We start from the raw sequence: 22,269 nt of genomic DNA, 5'->3' as shown, positions 1-22,269 counted from the left end.
TAAGGCAACTGATCATGACTCCAGTCCTTTACTTTAAAATTATGTTTAATCTACTTTAAAGATAATATATTTAAGTAACAAGCCACAGGATATTTCAGTGCATGATTCACACTCATCCAAATAGTGGAATTCTGACTGTGGTTTTCGTTCTCTATTCACATTGCTTTAATTTCAGCAGTGATTAAAGGCTGTGAAATCACCCGTAAGATGATAATTTTAGACCAACAGGATTAGCAGAGCTACATTTAATGAACAGGAAGCAGAACAGGCCAGAGAGGAAATTCAGGTTGTCACGCACAGAGGCAGGAGGAGCAGCGAAGGGAGAGGCTGAAAATAATCCAGTCCAGAAGACAATGCCTTTTCAAAGTCAAGTCCAAAGACAACAGACTTTAAGTTCACCTTGTGCTTCTTGCTGAAAGGCCAGAGCTTGGCGCGCACTTTGGGTGGGTTGAGGCTGGAGTCAGAGGTTGCTGGTTTGATTCCTTGGGAGTAGTCCTCAAACTCTACGTCACTAGGTCGCTCGAAACCAGATTTGTGCTGCTCGATGAATAGCATTGAGTCCTGCAGGGAGAAAAACATGGGGTTTTAGGTTTTGTGGAAGGACCAAAGTTGAGGTTCATGCAATTACTTTTCAGAAGCAACAAATACATTTATTAAGATGCAACTATGATGCTATAATTACCGAAGAACATGGACTTTATCATTCACTGGAGTTTTCAATTAGGACAAGCCCTTCATATGGAACAAAAGCTTATGAGAGGGATTACTTTGTCATAAGTCTAACAGAAGCATGACAGTATTTACCATACAATTCAGAAATCACCTTTGCGAGAGATTTATTAATAATCAGCATCGTATGTTGAATTTTAAGCACGGTCCATGTCCGAGTAACTATTTTTATCATGCTCCGACCTCTGAGACTGAAAAATTATGCCAAAACCTACAACTTCACTAATGTCAACTCGAGGCTGACTCTACATAGACCCACCAGAAACAAAACATATTTACAGCCTGATACAAAAAACTTGTTCATTATAGCTCATTTCCCTGTTATGACAACAATAAGGAGGTTATTTTTTATGTAACTCACCCCTTTAAATTACATTAAGCCTTAAAGTTCTGCATAATTAATAGCTATGATTGACAGCTAGCTTGCGTGCTAAGTCAGATGTTTGTTTGTTTACCTTCTGTTTACTTTCTTAAAAAGTATTTTATTCCTGACAGACAGCGCTAATGTATTTCTGGTTAAAAAGTACACTAAAAAGACCAATAAAGTTTACTTGTACTTTAACACAATAATCGTGCTGTTAGCATAATTCACAGCTGATATGAGCATTGATTCAGTTTTGGAGCTAAGCTGCTAAACCAGCTAAAGCTAATGTCTATTGTCTTTCTCTAGTGTTTTTAAAACTCATGTCTACTCATGTCTAAAACTCTATTATGCAAAGCTCACATTACAGTTATTAATACAACTGTATGCGCTAACATTTATCAGGTAACTAGCTGAAATTACTTGGTGGTGTCTAATGTAACAGTGCTAGGTAGCAATGTAGTCTAAGTTAATTTTAGCTTGACAATTTCCAGTCTATGTTTTATATCTTAGTTTTAACTTTGGGAAAAATATAAAAAGTGAACTATTTACAGATACAGTATGATTTCTGTCAATGTAAATAATTTTATAAGTCAAAAAACATGCAGTTTGTGGTAGATATAGTTTTGTAACATCTAACTAACACCAGAACAACCAGTACTCTGGCATATGTGAGACTCAGATGAAACACTATTAAAAAAGATGAAAATCAATGACCTTCACACTTGTAAAATTATATTGGACACTGACAAACAAGTGTAAATGATGCTATGACTTAAATGAGATCAAAAAAGTACTTGGTTCTCCCCACTGATTGTGATGCAATTGTTTTTTTTACAAAATAAGTATGAGGAATAAATGGAATGGGCGGGACTTAACCTCTTTATGTGCTTCCAAAAAAAAAAAAAAACAATATGGCAACAGATATAATGACTTGGAAGAAGAATCTAGGTGTCTCACAGACTACAACTAAGAACATTTTTATTATACAGATAACTGTGACCAAATAGCCTTTTTTTTTTTTTTTTACTGTAACAAATTAAAACTGTCTTTCTGCCTTTATAACATACATTGCACAAGGACCTATCTGCTCTGAATAACTTAAAAACAGAAACCCCATCACCAGGAATACAGAGAAAGAAAATGGCGGTACAATCCAGGTTCTCAAATGGAACTAGTGATGAAATGCGATGTTTGTGTTTTGCAGTATCTTAATGGAGACTAAAATAATTCCTGTCAGCACAAAGGTCAGTCAGTCTGTCAGTCATCCCCTGAACCGCTTTATCCTCGAGAGGGTCATGGGGGTGCTGGAGCCTATCCGAACTACCTATGGGTGAAGGCAGGGGACCGCCTGGATGTGTCACCAGTTCATCACAGGGCTGACACTGAGACAAACAACCAATCACTCTCACATTCACACCTATGGGTAATTTTAGGTTGACCAGTTTTAACCAATCAGTGCATGTCTTTGGATGGTGGGAGGAAGCCGGAGTATCCGGAGAGACCCCACGCAAACACGGGGAGAACATGCAAACTCCACACAGAAAGGTCCCACCCATGTCAACTGGTGCTGGAATCGAACCCAGGCCATTCTTGTTGTAGGGCGACAGTGCTATCCACTGCTAGCACAAAGGGGATTATATAATAATTGTGTCAGGCTTCTCTCTGTGACTAAATGCAAACCCAACCATCTCATGGGTGTATCATGTATTAGATGTGTCCTGAAGCTACTCTATGTCCTAGTTGAAACTCAGGTTTCCAAATTATCAGTCAACAAACCATGTACACTTCTTTCATACAGGTTTTGATTTTTTTATGTCTCTACCCAGATAGACAAATTTAGCTCCCTTATACTATGTGTAAAAGCCTCCACAGAGTCGGGTGTACTTGACTCTGCAGACATCTGCGAGCACTCGGGGTGGACTCAATGTGGACGTCCAACGAATGCGTCCGTGCAAAGCTAAATTTCTACAACCACGCAGACTCTGCATACGCGTACCTGGTGTCACACAATAGACTGCTCAGCAGCAAGTCTTCACATCGACCTGTTTTAAATGTGAAATTGGTACACTTGACTATGAAACCTCAAACGTCATAACAGTGCTCGTGGAGAGTGCCCACACAGTACACCCGACTCTGTGGGAGCGTTAAAAAAATATAAGAATCTCGCATAAAATTCAGCATTAGATGTTCATTAACATAGTATCTGAGAAAAGTCTCACACTTGCCTGTTTCTCATTAGTTTTGCCCCCTGCTGTAGAGATTCCCTCCAGACATTTAGAGATGATGGGCAGCACGTTTTTCTCAATGTCTGAAAACTGGCAGTAGCCCTCTGCCAGCCGTCGGATTCGCCGCTCATCCATGTCCTGCAATTGCTGTTCACAAACACATGAATTAACCTTTAATTATACACTATATCCATATTATACTTTTAAATGCATAACAGACTGGAGAAGGTTTACACTGAGACAATACAAGGGTTTGCTTTGTATTCTGCCCCATTAGCAGGTGTATGAGTCCTGCCCAGTCATATTACATTGGGAGAGTGTTTATATATATATATATATCTGTGTGTGTCATTGTCTCACATTGAAAATCTGCGGTATCTCTGTATAGTAGAAGAAGTTCTGTTCCTTGTTGTATTTCTGGAGCTGTGCAGCGTAGTCGCTCCTGCACTCCTCTGCTGTGTGTGTGCGGGCATGGGCATTATGCTTGGCCTTGAGAATGCAGAAGTGGAGATGGAAGAAGGGGAAAGATAAGAGGATTCGGAGAGGAAGAAATAAAAAACATGCAAAACAAAAATGCAAAGTGTGAGGAATGTAGGAGGGGATGCGGGGAGGGATGGGATGTATAATAAAAACAGAGGGAGATGGGAAAGCAGGGCGAGCAGACAGTTCAGGGATTTATTCATTTATTTATTTAGGCTGTAAATAACTTAAGTAAAAAAAAACAAAGGTGACATAAATCATCGCTCAGATGTTGGTGTTATTGTATGCGTGTTTACTTTTTCAACATCGAGTCTGGTGGCATTGAGGTCGTTCTCCGTTTTCTCTGCTTGTTGTGTCGCTTTTTCAGCCTCCGCCCACTCCTTGGCAAAGCGCTTCTTAGTCTGCAGGCATGAACACAGACACACAAACACATGCATTTCAATAAACATATTCAGAACAGGCCTATCTGTATCTGTATTTGTCAGGACTGCAGGATGAGTTGTAGTGGAGAGTGGGTTTTTGTGCTTGTTGTTATTGCTATTTTAGTGGGGGGTTTTTCTTTCGCATTTTATTTTAGGATAGAAAAGTTTATGTGCGTAATGTTATTGTGTATCATATAGAACAGAGAGCTTACGCTTTACTAAACATGTTAACAATGGAGTCAATCTTACCTTTTATCACCTCACTTACTTTTAATTATCACTGTCAACATCACAATACTTCCTATTTCTTCTTTTTAAATGCTTTTCTTGCTCTTGTTTTACTGTTTTTATTCTCTTGTAGTTAATTGTCAGTTCAAGCAACATACGGCACAATAATTTGCTGAGAGAGGAATAAAGTTCAATCTCATCTCAAGATATAACCATAAAAATCACCAATTCACCATTAATTTCCAAGCTGTAATTTCTCTGCCATAGCTAACATTAGCTAATTTATGGAAACCCCTTTTCACATAGGTCATTTCAAGTCCAACAGGAGAAGGAAAATTAGATATTTGCCCATATTTAAGGTTCAAAATACCACATGAACATATGCTTGCTTGATTATATACAGTTTGTGTTAGTTGGTTGTTTACATTAGCTAGTGTTGCACAATGTTACCACTGTAGAGGAGCTTAAGAGAGACACTGAAGAAAGATTATTGCTTTTGGAAAAGCCAGTCAAGTCCTCTACATAGATATCTATATAAGCCAGGAGAGCTGTTTGTTTAGAAACAGATTAAGCTGATATTAGAAAATGACAGACCGGACTCCAACATATACTGTACTCTCCTATATTGAACATTTAAACAGGCTGCAGTGGTCCACTTTACATTTTGTTGCTCAAGTTAATATGTTGAAAAGCTTTGATACCTTTAACAGCAGTAAAAATACCACAGACATGTTTTTTGTGGTCTGAACTTAAATGTCTTTTCCAATATTGAGAAAAAATTTAAATATATATATTTTTAAAAATGTGTACATTTGGACAGATTCTACATGTTTTTGTACTTGGATGCTGTTTCAAGTCATATTTACCTATATCTAAAATGGCCCTTAGGTTTCACTTTCAATAAAATCATTAAATCATTATGATTTTGTATGTCAGGTAAAACAGGACATGATATTGTCTGATCAGTAGACACTTTTTCCTTTGTGCTCTCTGAAACATTATTTTATGATAAATCATCAGTTCATGTCTTTACACACTGGGCATTTTGTCCTGGGATTAATTTATTTTCAAGGTTGATTTTGCACCATGAATGAATGAGTACAATGAGTACCTACAGGGTGGGGAAGCAAAATTTACAATATTTTGAGGCAGGGATTGAAAGACAGTGTATGACCAATTAGTTTATTGAAAGTCATGAGAATTTATTTGCCACAAGAAAATTGACATAATAGAAAATGTTTTTATTCTATGTGTCCTCCTTCTTTCTCAATAACTGCCTTCACACGCTTCCTGAAACTTGTGCAAGTGTTCCTCAAATATTCGGGTGACAACTTCTCCCATTCTTCTTTAATAGTATCTTCCAGACTTTCTCGTAATAGTTTTGCTCACAGTCATTCTCTTCTTTACATTATAAACAGTCTTTATGGACACTCCAACTATTTTTGAAATCTCCTTTGGTGTGACGAGTGCATTCAGCAAATCACACACTGTTTGACGTTTGCTTTCCTGATTACTCATATGGGCAAAAGTTTCTGAAAAGGTATGGATAATAGTGTTAGGTATGATTATGACATCAATATATGTTTGGTTTCAAAACAATTGACGTAGTGCCTGCTGAGAAAAAACAACTAAATGTTCATTGTAAATTTTGCTTCCCCACCCTGTATAATTTGTGTAAAACAGATGTCATGTGAGAACAATGATGGGTCTGTTGACCTGTAGCCTCACAGTGTTTCGTATAAAAAGGGACAAATAAATGACCAAGCCATGGAACTGAAGGATGACGCGTCGTCAAACAAGACTATGAAGATTATGAGGCGCATATGTAACAGTAACGTCACATTCAGGTCCAGTTTATTTACTGTGAAGTATAGGTGATATGTGGTTCTGCTTTGTGAGGACTGGTTAAAGGAGTCACTTGTTACAATTCATAAAAAATGTGCAACCAGTGTATTTTGATATGGTACCAAATGAAAACACTTTTAAGCAGGTGCAACATGTGACTCACACTTTCTAGGTGTTTAAAGCTGGCCTCTAAATTCTGCTGGGCCTTCTTGACGTCAGACAGGTGCTGAGGAAGAAAACAAAGAGGTTTACATAAATGTGCTGCAGTTAAGAAGATGATACGCCGTGTCAACTTGCAGCCTGTCACAATAGCCTACTCCCTTTCCCATCCCTCATGTTCTTTCTTCCTTTTCTCACTGTTTTGCGTTCTTGTTTAAGTTCTTGAAGGTACTTGGTGAGTTCGACACAGATGCCAGTAATCATGTTTTCGGCGATGAGCTCCCGTTGGCCGGCGTAATCATTCAACTCATTCAGGATTTCCTGGAATGATGCATGATTGCTGAATCTGCAGTAAGAAAGTGGGACAATTTATCAAGTCATCTACTCATTAAAGCTGGAGATCCATTAGCTATTACATTGATAAAACTGTGAAAATTAGGGATGGGAATTGATAAGAATTTAATGATTCTGGTTCCATCATTATATCGGTTATCGATTTGATTCCCTATCGATTTTCTAATCAATTCTCAATGGATTATAGAATAAACTATGGTACAAATGGCTTTGTTTGCATTAACTCTTTAATGTCAAACCTCCACTAACATTTTGTATTTGATATGAACAAACCTCATAAAGGGTTCTAAAGGTGTAGTTAAAGGAGTGTTAGATCTACCTGCTGCAGCCTCTGTGCCTTGTCATCATCTAAATGTAATGTTACCAACGACCCTAGTGTCATCTTTACTGGTGGAATAGAACCATACTTCAGAGCAGGGGTGTCTCATTTTAGTTCAGGGGCCACATTAAGCCAAAATTGATCTGAAGTGGGCTGGACCAGTGAAATAATAACATAATAATATACAAGTAATGACAACTCCAAAGTTTCCTCTATGTTTTAGAGCAAAAAAAGTCAAATTATGCGATGAGAATGTTTACATCTACCAACCATCCTTTAAAACGATGTAAATAACATGAACAAACTGAAATTTCTTAAGAAAACTATGTGCAATTTTAACAATATTATGTCTCAGTTTATCATTTAAATATGTAAATTATAACTTACAGAGCACAGTGGGTCTACAAAAACACAAAACATTTAATAACAGGCAGAACACTGGTAAACTTGTACTTGAGACATTTCAAAATGTTCACATTTGTTCAGGTTATTCACATTTTTTGTGAAATGATTGTTTGTTTAAGTGTAAATACAGTAAAATGAACTGAAAATGTTGACATTTACAAAGAGAAAAATTTGGAGTTGTGAGTATTTATAGGTTATTATGATAGTATTTTACTGATCCAACTCACTTGAGATTAAATTGGTCTGTATGTGAAACCTGGACTAAAATGATTAATATCTTCAGTGTAATTTTTTCATTTCACAAAGTCATCCCAGGGGCCAAACTGGACCCTTTGGGGGCCAGATTTGTCCCTCGGGCTGCATGTTTGAGACCTCTGCTTTAGAGGCTTCTGAAACAAAATACAGAAATGAAACGATCACGTCACAGAGCGGATAAGTGGAATTGTTGAGCAAACAGACTAATGGTTCTAAGGAATTGAGCTACTGGGATTGAGCTACTACTCTTGATTCCCATCCCTAAAGAGACTAAAGTGAGAAAAGATGGACATTTTAATGTTCTCTCACTTGCAGTCTTGCTCATCCTTGCTCCCTCGTTTGGTGTACTTCTTTGTTAGACTCCTGTAAGACAGACAGACAAAAGCCTGCACTAGTACTATGACTCATGTATATTATATGACAATCACAGAGTAAAAAGAATCACAGACACTGAAGACACACCTGAGTTGTTTGGCATAGCTTTGTTCTATTTCTGTCCTTTCCTTCACGAACTTTATGTAACGCTCCACCAGATCGAGACCTGATTGCGTATGTTTGTCAATGACATCATATTGGTCCTATGAGAGAAACAACACAGAAAAACACTTATTTACATATAAACACATGAAGACACATGATGAGACAAGGCTTTTGACATGTGTCAAAGAAAAACTCCCCCAGTTTAGGCTGCAGGTGTCGGGGCAGTGACCTGTCTCAGTTCAGGAGAATTTACATTATGATAATATGACAGCTGTGTAAATTTCCTTACTCTCAGTCAGGGTTTAGTCAGTTTTAGTTTAGTTAGCTGACATTAATCCAACAACTGCTGAAAATGTGCTGTTGACTTCACATGTTGAAATGAACAGCTTCTCATTTCTTAAACAACCATAAGTTTGATAGAGAGCTCAAAGATTGGACTGTGTTTCAATAGTGGTTATTCAGCTTCAAAAATAAACAGGAACTAATGTGTCAAACATGTAAATGCAGCCCAGTATTCAAACGTGCTGGGGTCCTTGACCTTTTTCCTCTCAGATTCAGTTTGACAAAATGAAAGTAGACAAGAGCAATTCATGATTTATAATATCAGTAACATTGATTCACAGACTCAAACCAGATGATTGAGCTCCTTTTATGTGAATATGTAAAATAAGATAAGATATTCCTTTATTAGTCCCACAAGGAGAAATTCCACATGTACAAAATGATAATTCAACAATTCACACATCTAGACCTCTACCAGTATGACATTTCTAGAGGTTTAAGCTTCAGAAAAGACTGTACAACAGTTAGCCAAATCATGTCTTTTTGCACTTAATGATTGTACCATATATTAAAACACACATGGCATAGAAGCCTTCCACTGGGTAATTACTGCAGTGATTAAAATATTTCAAGTGAAAAAGTAAGCAAAGCTCACTAATACCCCTACCCAGTTACACAACACTTTGCCCCTCCTGATCACTGATACCCTGCCTACCAAGGGATTAATTTTGAGTCTTAACTTTAGATCTTTTTAACAACATTTCAAAAATTTGAAAAAAAAAAAAAAAAAAGTACAAAACTTGAGAGAAATGCACATGTAAAGAACATGTCTGTGAAATTTGAAAAGAATTGGGTGAATAATGTCAGAGAAATTGGTTGGACAAATTGTCTAAGCTGAAATTTTAAAACATTTATTTACAAAAATCCCAAAATTGAAATTTAGCCACCAAATGATGCACGTGTGTGTCCAGTTTAAAAAGATTTGGGTGAATGGTGTCTGACAAATGGGATGGACAAAAGTCTCAGATAGACGGATGCAAGGACAGACAGAATTCCTGGTATACCTATATATATATCTATGTACTGGTATGTTATGATCTGGAGTTGCTTCAGTTGGTCAGGTTGGTTCAGCAACGTTATGTGTCCACAAAATGGGAAATAAAGTAAAATAATGGAAATACATGTTATATTGCATAAGCTTAACGAAAACAAGACTAAGGTTAAATGTTACAGCGTGGGACTTTTTTAGCCTGGCTGTGTGAATTTATTTGCAACCATTTATTAAAGGTTGTCAGTCTGAGGCTAAATGCTAATGTTAACATGCATAGAACAGCTACAGAGGCAATGTTTGACTGATACTGATTTAATACAATTACAGCAGATATATTAATCCATAAAGACCAAGTGCTATTTTTGTGCCAGTTCCCAAATGAATTTTTCTCTCTATTCAACCTTTCTGAAGCAATTTATCATCATTTCTATATGTGCACTCTGTATTTTGCATTTTTTTTCTGTGAAAATCATGTATTTTCCATTACTGAATTTACTGATCATGTAGCTGTTCATAAAAAAGTCAGATTAAAATTGAGGGTTATAATATCAAAAACAGAGAAAACAGAAGAGAACGTGACTTTTACAGCAAAGATAAAAACAAGTGTCTCCATCCACTGTCATTGATCCAACTCCATGGGTTTTACTGGCAAATCAATGTTGTACAAGATGACAGTGTTTCCATGTTCTCTAAGGAGCCTCTGAACGTCCAAATGGGTCATATCTGATAACCATAAAAAGATGAAAATCTGTATTTTACAACAATTATTTATATGCATTGATAGGATTAGTGGATCAACAGGTATTTAACAGTTTATATCAGTAGATGGTTTTTGTCGTTGTTGTTTGGGTCTTTTTGGATTCATTTGAGTGTAGTCACATAAGATCAAAGACAGGAGTCACTACTGTAGTTACATGTAAATTTTATGTATTTAATTACATAATAAATATAACTGAAATCTGTTCCAGTTACTGACAAATTAATTGTAGTGTATAAACAGTTACTAATTAAAGTGCAAAGGAGTTCAATCTGAATATACACTGACCGGTCACTTTATTAGGTACTTCTGTTCAACTGTATATTAACGCAAATATTTAATAACAACTTAATGCATTTAGGCACATGGACAGGGTCAAAATGATGTGTTGAAGTTTAAACTAAGCAACAGAATGGGAAAGAAAGGTGACTGAAATGACTTTGACATAGTTGTTGATGCCAGATAAGCTGGTCTGAGTATTTCAGAAACTGCTGATCTACTGAGATTTTCACACAAAATCATCTCTTGGGTTTACAAACAATGGTCTGAAAAAGAGAACATATCCAGCGAGTGGCACATCTCTGGGCAAAAATGCATGTGTTGATGCCAGAGGTCAGAAGAGACTGGCCTCAGTGGTTTGAGTTGACAAAAAGGAAACAGCAACGCCAGGCCATCTCTGAACACGATTTATTTGCAGATGGACCAAAGCAGAGGCATATACACTCACCGGCCACTTCATTAGGTACACTAGGTACAAGCATTATGTACCTAATAAAATGGCAAATGTAAGCAAATGTTTGTGATCACAATTACATGTTGAATATTACATTCATTCTGCTTTGCATCTTGTTTTGATTGTTTTCGACAATGTGGGTTAGCAGTGCAAGTGTGAGGGACAATTGGGTGACATATATCTGGAAAGAACCAGATATTCAATTTAATTTCCTATTATGCGATGGCCTACAGCTGTCACATATCTAACAAAATACTGTGTCAAAGGGAGACAAAAGTTTTTGTTTTGAACAGTGAGCAGAGCATCGCTTATCCATTCACATCTTATGAGTTTCAACACAAGGGTTTGTTTTCAGCCAATTAATCCACTACACTCATGGTGTTGCAGCATTGCTAATACTACATAAGGGTAAAGAACACATGATGCAAAAAAGTGAACTGTGGACATGACAGTACATAGAACAGTTTAGCATGAAAAGATACGTGCAAAAGATTTATTATTGTCTACAGCTTACAGAGGCTTTCCACGCACAGACTCAGACATAATATGTTGATCATTAACCTGGATTTTACATCAAGTGGTAAAAATCTGTGTACCTTTAGGCTAATTGCACTGACAGACATCTGCAGCCAACAGTAGTTGCTTTAAAATTGGATATATGTGCAAAACTTTACTGATATTTATTAAAAGTCAAAAAACCAGAAGTGTGTAATGTCGGTTTTTCCATTAAATCACAAATGCAATGATTTGTTCATTTATTATTGTGAGATGTCACGAGAACTCATTCCATAAACATGGCGACAAACATAAATATCACGTTGATTTATAGATATATAGTACTCTATACTCTACAGTACTCTATCCCGTACTAAATTCCAAAATTATTCGGTTTCCTCGAGTGTCCATACATACCGCACTGTTTGTTTTAAAACTCTTCTTCTTCACTTGCTGTAACATCCATCAACATTTTCTTTGTTCATGTGATTCTAGTTGTACACAAATGTCTTTCCATTGCAGTTTTGCGTGATATACCAATTTCGCTAAGCCCAAAAACCCATCTCTTGCAAGCGCAAAAACTTCTCATTGAAAAATGACAGTTTTGGCAAAACTGTCATTTTTCCCATTAGGCAAATTTTTATGCACAAGTTATATTTGCACAGTTTGAGGGTCAATGGAAAAGTGACTAGTATGTGAACACAACGTGTACTCACTTACAGTTCACATTCAGGTTAATTTCACTGACTGCCCAAACTAATGAGGGTGCCACAAACACCACACAATGAAGCTCAAACTCCAGCAGATGTGGGGCTTAAGTATCAACTATATCAAATAAAGCAGGCGACACATCAGGCTGTATGACTGCTGAACACAGAAACCAGAAACTTCAAAATAGTAATGCCATCCATTTGATGATTGAGCTCTTTCTCACATAGAAGTACAACAGTGACTTGAACAAAAATGAACACAAGCAATACACTCCTTTCAACATTCCTACATTCATCCATGAATTGAAAACACATGCTGAAACCTGTTGGACAGGTAACATTTGTCCTTTCTGTACCACTTTATAAATACAGCGTGTCATGACTTCGAGTAAAGAGCTCTAGAGGACAAATGCAACCACTGAACTAAAAGGACTCATTACATGCACATGTGTACACAGACTGATCGACAAACACAGTAACAGGGTGGTTCTGTTGTGTCCCTTGACAAATCCAGAGAAAGACTCCACCTTTCAGTTGTCTTTGTGGGTTTGTGTGAATGTGTAGAGGCTGCAGGGTCTTTTACATAAGCAGATAGTGGGTCCCCAGGGGTAAGGAAGCTAAATGGAGATCACACAGTAACACAGTTAGAAATGTCCTGGATACGTGAAAGATGGAGAGAAGGGAAGGAGGAAGAAGGAAATGAGAAAACATAAGCAGTTGATTGAATGAAACAGTTTACCAAGAACAAATTTGAACTACGATGAGAAGAGATTGAGGAAATAAGATCTTTGAGAGACGAATAGTTGCTATTTACCAAGGAGGAGATTGTAAAGTTTGAAAAGAATCATTGAGTTACTGTACTCCTGCATACATTGCATTCCCCACTTCTGTTGCTACGCCCCATTGCATTACTGCAGCGCATGTTTGAAACGAGGAAATACTGATAGTGAGACAGAAAAGGCTCAGGAATGAGATAATCATTAGCTCAGTGTGAACCTCCGCCCTGTGACGGATGTCCCAGGGGCCTCTCCAAATCCTGGAACCAGTCAGACTAGTCCCACCCCAAACCATGACAAAACACAGCAGGCTCATCTGAGGTCAGATTAGAACTCTCCTTCATCATAATCTCAGCTGCAGCAACAAAAGTCCTTTCTGTCTAGAGTCCAGTGTAAGTTTTCTCAACAATAAACTGTAAGTCATGTTCATCATTGAAGCTGGTTCACCTCTGATGATGCTCCCTGGCCTGAAGCCTTGAGTTTCACATTTTCAGCCAGAAGAGCCCATATTTGGACAAAAGGGTGGAGCTGGGGAAGTGCGAGGGCAGAAACTAATGCTAATGCTAACATTAACTAAAGGTAAACACCAACCACGCTGCTGCAAAACACTGTTAAACACCACAAATAAATTATTAATGACAGAATCCAACAACCTTCAGCGGGCAGACATCATGTACAAGTATAACAAATAAATATTACACATATGAATTTATTGTTTCACTCATTTAATAAAGTATAAAGCCCACGGTTTAGACACATCTGTATTACGGTATCATCAAGTTTTCTCCTTCACACAACTCAGATGCTCATAATAATATTGTTTTGTCTTATCCTTGATGTTTTCTGATCATACCTTAATTTAATATGAAGCTTCTGCTATCAGTTACTCCATTGTTTTGTGTTACATTGAAATGATTCCCACTAGAAACAAATGGCCCAGGATTTATTACGATTAGATACCTGACTGACAGCAGTAGAGGTCGACCGATATGGGTTTTTCTAGGGATGAAAGCTGATGCCGATTTTTAAAAATTTGGTCAGCTGATAGCCAATATCCACAGCCAATTTTTGAGGCCAATATTTAAGGCCCTTTTTTTTTTTTTTTTGTAAAAGCACATTGACTGTAAAATACTATTGAAACACTCAGATAAAGATTTTTATGCTGCAAATATAAATGGAACTATTAATACACGTATACATAGTACTCTTTTAACATTTATTGAACTTCAAAAGCTGCCCACACAGATGCCTGATCTAATATCTTATAATATTTTTACTATTGATCAAGTATTGGCCTTAAAAAATAATTAAGGCAGATGGCCGACATTAAAAAAAATCTACATATTGGCCCGATATATTGGCCGGCTGATCGGTCTACCTCTAGACGGCAGTAAGGATTCCTGTTGCCTCTGCTACTCAACATCATAGCTTGACACAGTAACTTGTAAAAGTAACTTCACAGATTAATCCATGATTTTCGTCTGATGTTAGATTCTGCAGCTTTAAGGAGAATCTCCACAAATAATCATTTCTTTAATGTCAGAACTTCACACACAATAAGATTTGACAATACAGACATATTACACACTACAGGATATTAAGTTTCTTGGGTCCGCTACAAGAAATTTCCTGTAGTTAAAAAAAAAAAAAAAGTAGCTAACTGTAGCCACATGAAGAGAATTGAGAAAAAAAGAGGTAAAAATATAATATTAAATAAGTGGTATTATAGAAAATAAAAGATATAAATCAAACCTATTTCCAATAGTAACAGTAATGTATTACAGTAACGGTTATGAGATGAGGACGTGCATAATGGAATAAAGCAGCAGCAGATATGACAATAACAGCAGCAGTTGTGGTTCCATTTGTTAAATACTGAGGTAATCCTCACCATCTTCTCTCCTAAACATCAAACATGACTGAAGTGGCTACAACCAGTTTGCAAGTACTTCAGAAGAGCAAAGACTCGATCTGAAAACTAAAACTCTGTCCTGACTCACCCCAAGTTGGCCTTTCTAATTTGAGGCTGGTTGGTCTCATTGTTTGGACTGGATTATGAGAGGAGTTTACAGATCAAATCAGAAAAAAAACAACAGATTATTGGAAAAAGTGAACCAGACCAGCAGTGTGGAACCAGCATTAGTGTACATCTTGTCCACAACTACAGTAGGTGGATGTTTTAATAAACACACAGATGCTCCATACGTCTAGTTCAGGCTGTCAATCACTGCTGATATAGATGACATTCATCTTTCACTCACAGTGACCACGCCCTTTATTAATCACAGCTTTAAACATTAATCAGGGTTCCTGGAGGTTTCTACAAGTTAAATTTAAGACTTTTTAAGACTACTTGGTACAGAATTTAATGCTCATTTCACAGTCTATTTCAAGGCTATACTGGCAAAAATTTATGACTCCTAGAATTTAGGAAAATGTATTTATCTACTCCAGTGCCTTGATTCCCACCGTTCCAAGTTAATTCTCACTGGGGGCTACAAAGTTAGCGATAACTGGTTCCTAACTTCAAATACAAGTAGTCGGGCTGGAGCGGGTGGAACTGAGTCGACTAACGTTACATTCTTTGCAGCTTCGACACATTTAAACACAATACAGCCAACACGTTCATGGCAACATAACTTAAGACATACCATTTCAAATTTAATACCTTTGAAAGACTTTTTTAAGGTATTGAATTCAGATTTGTAAATTCAAGACTTGTAAGACTTTTTAAGACCCAGCAAGAACCCTGTTAATATAATTTCAGTATGTGAGTTTTATAAATTTCACCACCTGTGCAGTCAAGAATTGTTTGAAAGCCTATATTGAAGTATTAACTTGCCTTTCAATCCGCCTCCTCTAGCAATTTGAGGACCTGCAGGTTTTGATGCTTATGTGATGACTTCATTTTTCAGCCCTGGAGGCATCAGTGTGGCTCTGACTGCCTGGTGTTGTTAATGTGTAGAGGGTCAGAAGGTCACTTGTGTGTAGTTACACTCCTGAAACTCACATGTGGTCTGATTGTGTGGGACAAGTTCCCACACAACCACCATGTGATGTGTCAAGGTGTGCACGAGTGTTAAGGCTCATTTATGCTCGCTTTACATATGTAAATAGGTTCGTCACTGCCTTCATACTTCTGTGTGTCCAATGCGTTGAAATGAGCGTTTCTCAATCAGTCCACCAGAGGGCGCCACTCTTAATTAACATACTGGACAAAAAAATACCACGAAGAACAATAAAGTTTTTTGAGAAGAAGATAGTCAATAATAACACACATGGCAATGACAAAGGAGGTATTACTAATGTGGACAATAATGTTAATATTGAGAAGGGTACTTGTCATAAATATGTCGGTAGTTTTTCATTAAAGGGGTCATATTTTGCTAAACCCACTTTTATTTGTCTTTAGTACATTTATTTGTGTATTTGGACCCTAATAGTTCATAAAGTTTGAATTTGAAACCTCCAGGTGCTCCAAAGCTATCTTTCTATTCATTTTGGCAAAAATCAAGTGGATTTTTACAACCTGTTTTAATTCCTCCTTATTCTGTTACATCTATAACTAGTTACGTCACGACATTTGCACATATAAGGTCAAGACTTCCGACGAACATTTCTCAGAGTACGACATAACTGTTTATCAGCAGCAGCGGTTGTAGTCCGTACTGAAAAAAATGTCCAAACTTTGAGCTGATGACCTAAAATGTTCAGTTGTTGACTGAACGGGACAGAGCAGCACAATCAACAACCTGGAGGGGGTGGGGTCATTTGCATTTAAAGGGACAGCGCTCAAAACAACCTTTTTGGTGTCATTACTCAGAAATAGGGTTGAGGATGGACCTGTGGAGTTGAATTAATGAAGAATTTAGACCCAAGCATAGCATTTACACTTTATGTAGACCACAGGGAAATGTTTTAAACTACATAATTCCATTTTAAAGAAAAGCACACAGTCACACGGTCGCTCTTTGAAAAGTTCCGCTATTTATGGAAATTATTCTCTTTAAATCTCAACACTGCTTCCACGGCTCCTGGTGGTACTGCTCTGTATTCTCCACCTCGGTACGCATTCACAAACTCTCAGAAAATAGACAGAACTACTTATGGAATGTACACAGAGGACAGACAGAACGCTCCATCCGTATCCGTCTGTGTCTTTAACATAGAGCATAAATGAGCCCTTACACTGCCTGGGGGAAGGACACTGACACTGCATTGTAGCTGATCGGTGATGACGTCAACCACCTCTGCTGGTGAGGGATGGTCATTCCAGTCATGTACACAGTGGGTTTAACCTTTTACTAGTCAGTGGTTCTGTCATTCAGTCAAAGATTGTTGAACAGCAGCATATGTTTCAAGTGAAATGTAAGAAAAACATGGGTAAATGTTTCTGATAAAATGTCACAAGTTTATGGATTCATCTTTTACATTATACAGCATGTTTCATTGTACTTTATGTTTTATGCATTTTCTTCTCTTGAAAGTTGACTTGCTGTCTATTTGATCTCATCATGTCTCACTTTGAGGATGTTTGATTTTTCATTATGAGCATTTTGTTGCAGCAGTTACAGAAACCAAAGTCAGGACAGGGTTGTGGTTAAGACCCAACTAATCATTCATTTATTTGATGATGATTTACACTGCACCTAGGTCATGTCAAAGCCAGTTACGGTTTAAAGTCATTCGTTAATTATATAACAGTGGTTGCTTTTCCAGTGGACATATGCGCAAAACTTTACCAATATTTACTAAATGTCAAAAAAAAGAAGTGTGTAATGTCGGTTTGATGATTTTGTTTATTATTGCGAGATGACACGAGAAGTTCTTCCATAAACATGGCGACGAACGTCAATATCGTGTTGATTTACAGATATATTCATTATTACCTCCACCAAGGAGGTTATGTTTTTGCCAGCATTGGTTTGTCTGTCTGTCCATGTGCAAGATAACTCAAAAAGTTATGGATGGATATGGATGAAAATTTCAGGAAATGTTGATACTGGCACAAGGAACAAATGATTCAGTTTTGGCAGTGATCGGGGGGGCACTGATCTGCTTTTCTAGTTACCTCCGCCAAGGAGGTTATGTTTTTGCCAGGGTTTGTCTGTCTGTCTGTCTGTCTGTTTGTTTGTTTGTCTGTCCGTTAGTGTGCAACATAACTCAAAAAGATATGGACAGATTTTGATGAAATTTTAAGGGTTTGTTGGAAATGGGATAAGGAAGAAATGATTAAATTTTGGTGGTGATCGGGGGTGGGGGGGCCCACGGGGGGGGCCACTGATCAGCCTTGGCGGAGGTCTGTGCTCTCCGAGTGCTTCTAGTACTGATTAAAAATGGCATCAATTTTTTATCATGAATCTTAAATTGAAAACTTGCTTTCTTTTCTTCGTATGTTGTGATTGTAAATGAAAGGATCTGGGTTTCTTAGGCAGTCATCAGTCTGAAGGACCACATTAACTCTTTTTTAATATTGTAAAATGCAGTCCCTATTTCATGGTTTAACACTCCAAAGTGAACTTCAATCATATACTGTCCATCTGATTCCAGTAAACATAGCACAAGCGGCAGGAACTACTCATTGGTGGCTGATTAACCAGATGAACCAGTCACCACTTTCAGAATGACTAATGATGTGAAGTTTTCATGTAGTTATTGTAGCATGACTGAAACATCAGCAGTATGTTACACTTCCAACTACAGTGGTACCACTACAGACCCTCTGGTTCAGAAAGACGGTGCCACTGGTGTCAATGTCACTGCAGAACTTTGTTAAAATATTGTTCTGCAATGTTCAGAGCAATGTTAAGCAATGTTAAAGCTGTAAAACATATTTATGAATTGTTTAGTTCTGTTTCCATTACACTACAGTTTGCTCAATAAAACTGTTTACATTCTGGAAATGTTTCATGCAAACTGATAATACTTTACATCTTGTCTCATTTTGTGGAGCAAATTACCCTACGATAATCAAAGCCTTCATTATACACAAGGGAATTAAAGTGTTTTTATATTTTATGCACATCCAACAGTCAATTACAATTATTACATAACCACTTTATCGCAATTATTTGAGTTAACTGTAATTATTTTGCATAATCGTGATAATCATTCCCATTCAGCCGGATGAAACGAATATAAATATCAGATTTCACCTTCATTTTCAGATCGTTTTCTACTTTAAAATTTTGACTGATTCTCTTTCAATAATGTCATGATCAGACCTTTCACATCAGTTGGTTCCTGTCATCAATTCTTTGCATATTTTAGTGCAATTTTGGTTTGCAAAGCCTAAAAAGCAAAGAGAAACCCTTGGGTTTTTTTTTTTAGCTATTGTGTTCAATGCCAGTCTTCAGGCCACACTGAGGTTAACCAAAATCAATATTAAAAACCACCATATTCTCAGTCATATTACAAGAATAAAGCTGGACTATTTTGAGAAACATGTTAATTTCACATATGAAAAATATTTTTAATTATACAAAAGAAAAAGACTATCATGATTGAAAAAAAAGTTGGAAAATTCCCAAATGAAACAAACTCAGCGATCTGTGAGGCTAAATGGTTTAAGTTCTAATAAGAAAATTCATTCAGATAAAATCATATATCTATTATTTTTCCTCAAAACATTACAGCAATTGTAATGTGAAAATTTAAGTCAGAATATTACCTTATTCTCATGATATTCTTACTTTTTTTTTTTTTTTTTTTCCTCCTGTAAGATTTAAACATTTTTACTCTCAGAATTTTACTGACTTTATTCCTATTATATTCTGACTTTTTTTTTCTACAGGGTTATAATTGTACTATACAAACTCCCCTCGGTGTGCCCCCAAAACTCTGTGACATAAAATGAACAGAAAACTTAATAGACATCATTAACCATATTTAATTCCACCAGTAACAGTTGCTCTATGGTTATTTTATGAGACTATGAAATACAGTAATTACATTGTTGTCACTGTTAGTTCCCTTCAGTTTGCATCGCCGTGGTGTCAGTATACTGTCCTGAGAAGCAAGAAAGTAAAAGTTTTGGCTTTTTTTTCCCATTAAGTAATTGTGTAATTTTTCAGATACATTTTTATTTTATTTATTTATTTTTTTTACAGAATGTCCTTTGCAGTGGACAGCAGTTTTGTTTTCCCTACAGAGGACAAAAATACATTGGAGTGTCTCAAGAGGATATATCTAATACAGCTGTGACCAAAGCTGCTTATAATATGTTACACATTAGAATTACATGTCATTCTTCATTTTTATATGTGTAAATAGGTCAAATTGAAGAATTTGTGTAAAATGCCTTTTCCCCACAGGCAACAATTGTGCCGAGTTGCTATAAAACCTACATTTTCCCAAACACAAATAACATAAAATGAAAAAAATGCATACACTACAAACAAAAAGTTTAGGATATTTCTTTTCTTTTGTCATTTTTTTTGTGTGTCATTTTTGCCATTTGTAAAGAAAACTATGTCTGGTCATTAAAAAAATGTGTTTCAACTCAATTCACACACAAAAAAGTAAAAAGAATGCAAGAGTGCAAGAATCCCAACTGAAAAAAATAGCCCAAAAATTTAAAATATCCTTAACTTTTTGTTTGTAGTGTATTTTGTGTTTGTGAAGTCTGAAGACTGACATGCACAGGCTTTAAAAGTTTTCCTTCCTAGTTGTGTTTTGACTTTTGGAAAAGCTTTTAGATGTTCTGCTTCCACTGCCTGGACCAACCTACAGAAGGACGGAAAACCGATTATTCGCAAATGAACAGGAAAAGGACAAATCTGGATATAGATGTTTTTCTAATTGATTGAATCGGGTTCTGTTTTGAGATGTTTTAAGGAACACTGTTGTATCCTTTTCTTACCCTTTAAATTATTGATGGTGTTTAAGTATAATATTTTATGTGTGGTTTTAGAGCTGAGTTTTATGTGTTTTATGTACAATTTTAGTGCAGACATATGGATGAAATCTCTATTATCTGTAACGTCTGCTGCTCTGTCCAGGACACTCTTTCAAAGACTTTTCCTGTTTAACCCATAAAAACCCAAACACCCGCTGGCAACCAAAATCATTTACTGATATAAAAAGTTAAATAACTATTGATCCCATAATCCTTTCTATACACATAAATAATTGGTGTAAAATGCAGTTTGTCATTTTTTCATGGTCATCAGATATGACCCATTTGGACGTTCAGAGGCACTGTAGTTACCGTGGAAACACCATCATCTTCTACAACATTGATTCACCAGTAAAACGAAAGTGGTTTGATAAATGACAGTGGATGGAGACACTTGTTTTTACGTTCAGTTATTGATACATTTTACTGTATAAGTCTTTTATATATATACATATATATATATACACACACACACACACACACACATACATTAACCCTCAACTTTAATCCATAAGGATCCAGTGTGACTTTGGTGGCAGTTCCGAAATGATTTTTTCTCTCTATTTAACCTTCCTTAAGCAATTTAGCACCATTTATTATAATATTATCCTCTGAATTTTGCATTTTTTCCAATGAAAATTATCTATTTTCCAATAGTTAATTTACTGATCATGTAGATGTTTATAAAAGCTCAAAGAATAGGCAAAGGTTATTGTTTCAAAACAGAAAAAAACTGAAGAAAAAGTGTCTTTTTCAGTAAAACATATCATTAACTGAACATAAACCCAGTGTCTCCATCCACTGTCACTGATCAAACTCCATGGGTTTTACTGGTGAATCAATGTTGTAGAAGAGGACAGTGTTTCCATGGTAACTACGGAGCGTCCGAATGGGTCATATCTGATGACCAAGAAAAGATGACAAACTGCATTTTACACCAATTATTTACATGTATTGATAGGATTAATGGATCAACAGTTTAGATAAGTAGATGCTTTTGGTTGACAGAGGATGTTTGGGCCTTTATGGGTTATTCTGATCTTTTATGGATATCTGACAATGATAAATACCTGATTTTGACTGAAAAAATGCAAAATATAGAGGCTAATATTATGATTAATTGTGATAAATCACATGTGAAAGATTAACAAAAAGTCATTTGGGAACTGACACAAAAGTAGTACTGGATCTTTAGGGGTTAAATTAAAACCATACGAATGATTTTGCAGGGAATCAATTGCAGTTGTTCAGCAAATTAAATAATGGAAAATACCTGATTTTGACTGAAAAAAATGCAAAATAC

The 22,269-nt window shown here is 36.5% G+C and overlaps 1 protein-coding gene across 2 annotated transcripts in view; it reads right to left on the bottom strand.

Moving 5' to 3' along the window:
- Positions 1–22,269, bottom strand: part of LOC115425851 (cdc42-interacting protein 4 homolog) — a 40,411-nt gene that overhangs the window by 17,143 nt on the left and 999 nt on the right. For both annotated transcript variants that reach the window (XM_030143660.1, XM_030143671.1), the window contains exons 2-9: positions 8,248–8,363; positions 8,095–8,148; positions 6,651–6,798; positions 6,457–6,519; positions 4,095–4,199; positions 3,679–3,807; positions 3,319–3,465; positions 400–561 (exon numbers count right to left, since the gene is read on the bottom strand). In XM_030143660.1, the coding sequence (XP_029999520.1) occupies positions 400–561; positions 3,319–3,465; positions 3,679–3,807; positions 4,095–4,199; positions 6,457–6,519; positions 6,651–6,798; positions 8,095–8,148; positions 8,248–8,363 (924 nt within the window). The remainder of the gene's footprint in view (positions 1–399; positions 562–3,318; positions 3,466–3,678; positions 3,808–4,094; positions 4,200–6,456; positions 6,520–6,650; positions 6,799–8,094; positions 8,149–8,247; positions 8,364–22,269) is intronic.

The sequence above is a fragment of the Sphaeramia orbicularis genome, chromosome 1, assembly GCF_902148855.1.
Source record: "Sphaeramia orbicularis chromosome 1, fSphaOr1.1, whole genome shotgun sequence".
Taxonomy (NCBI): domain Eukaryota; kingdom Metazoa; phylum Chordata; class Actinopteri; order Kurtiformes; family Apogonidae; genus Sphaeramia; species Sphaeramia orbicularis.
This window is presented reverse-complemented; position numbering and strand designations above follow the sequence as displayed.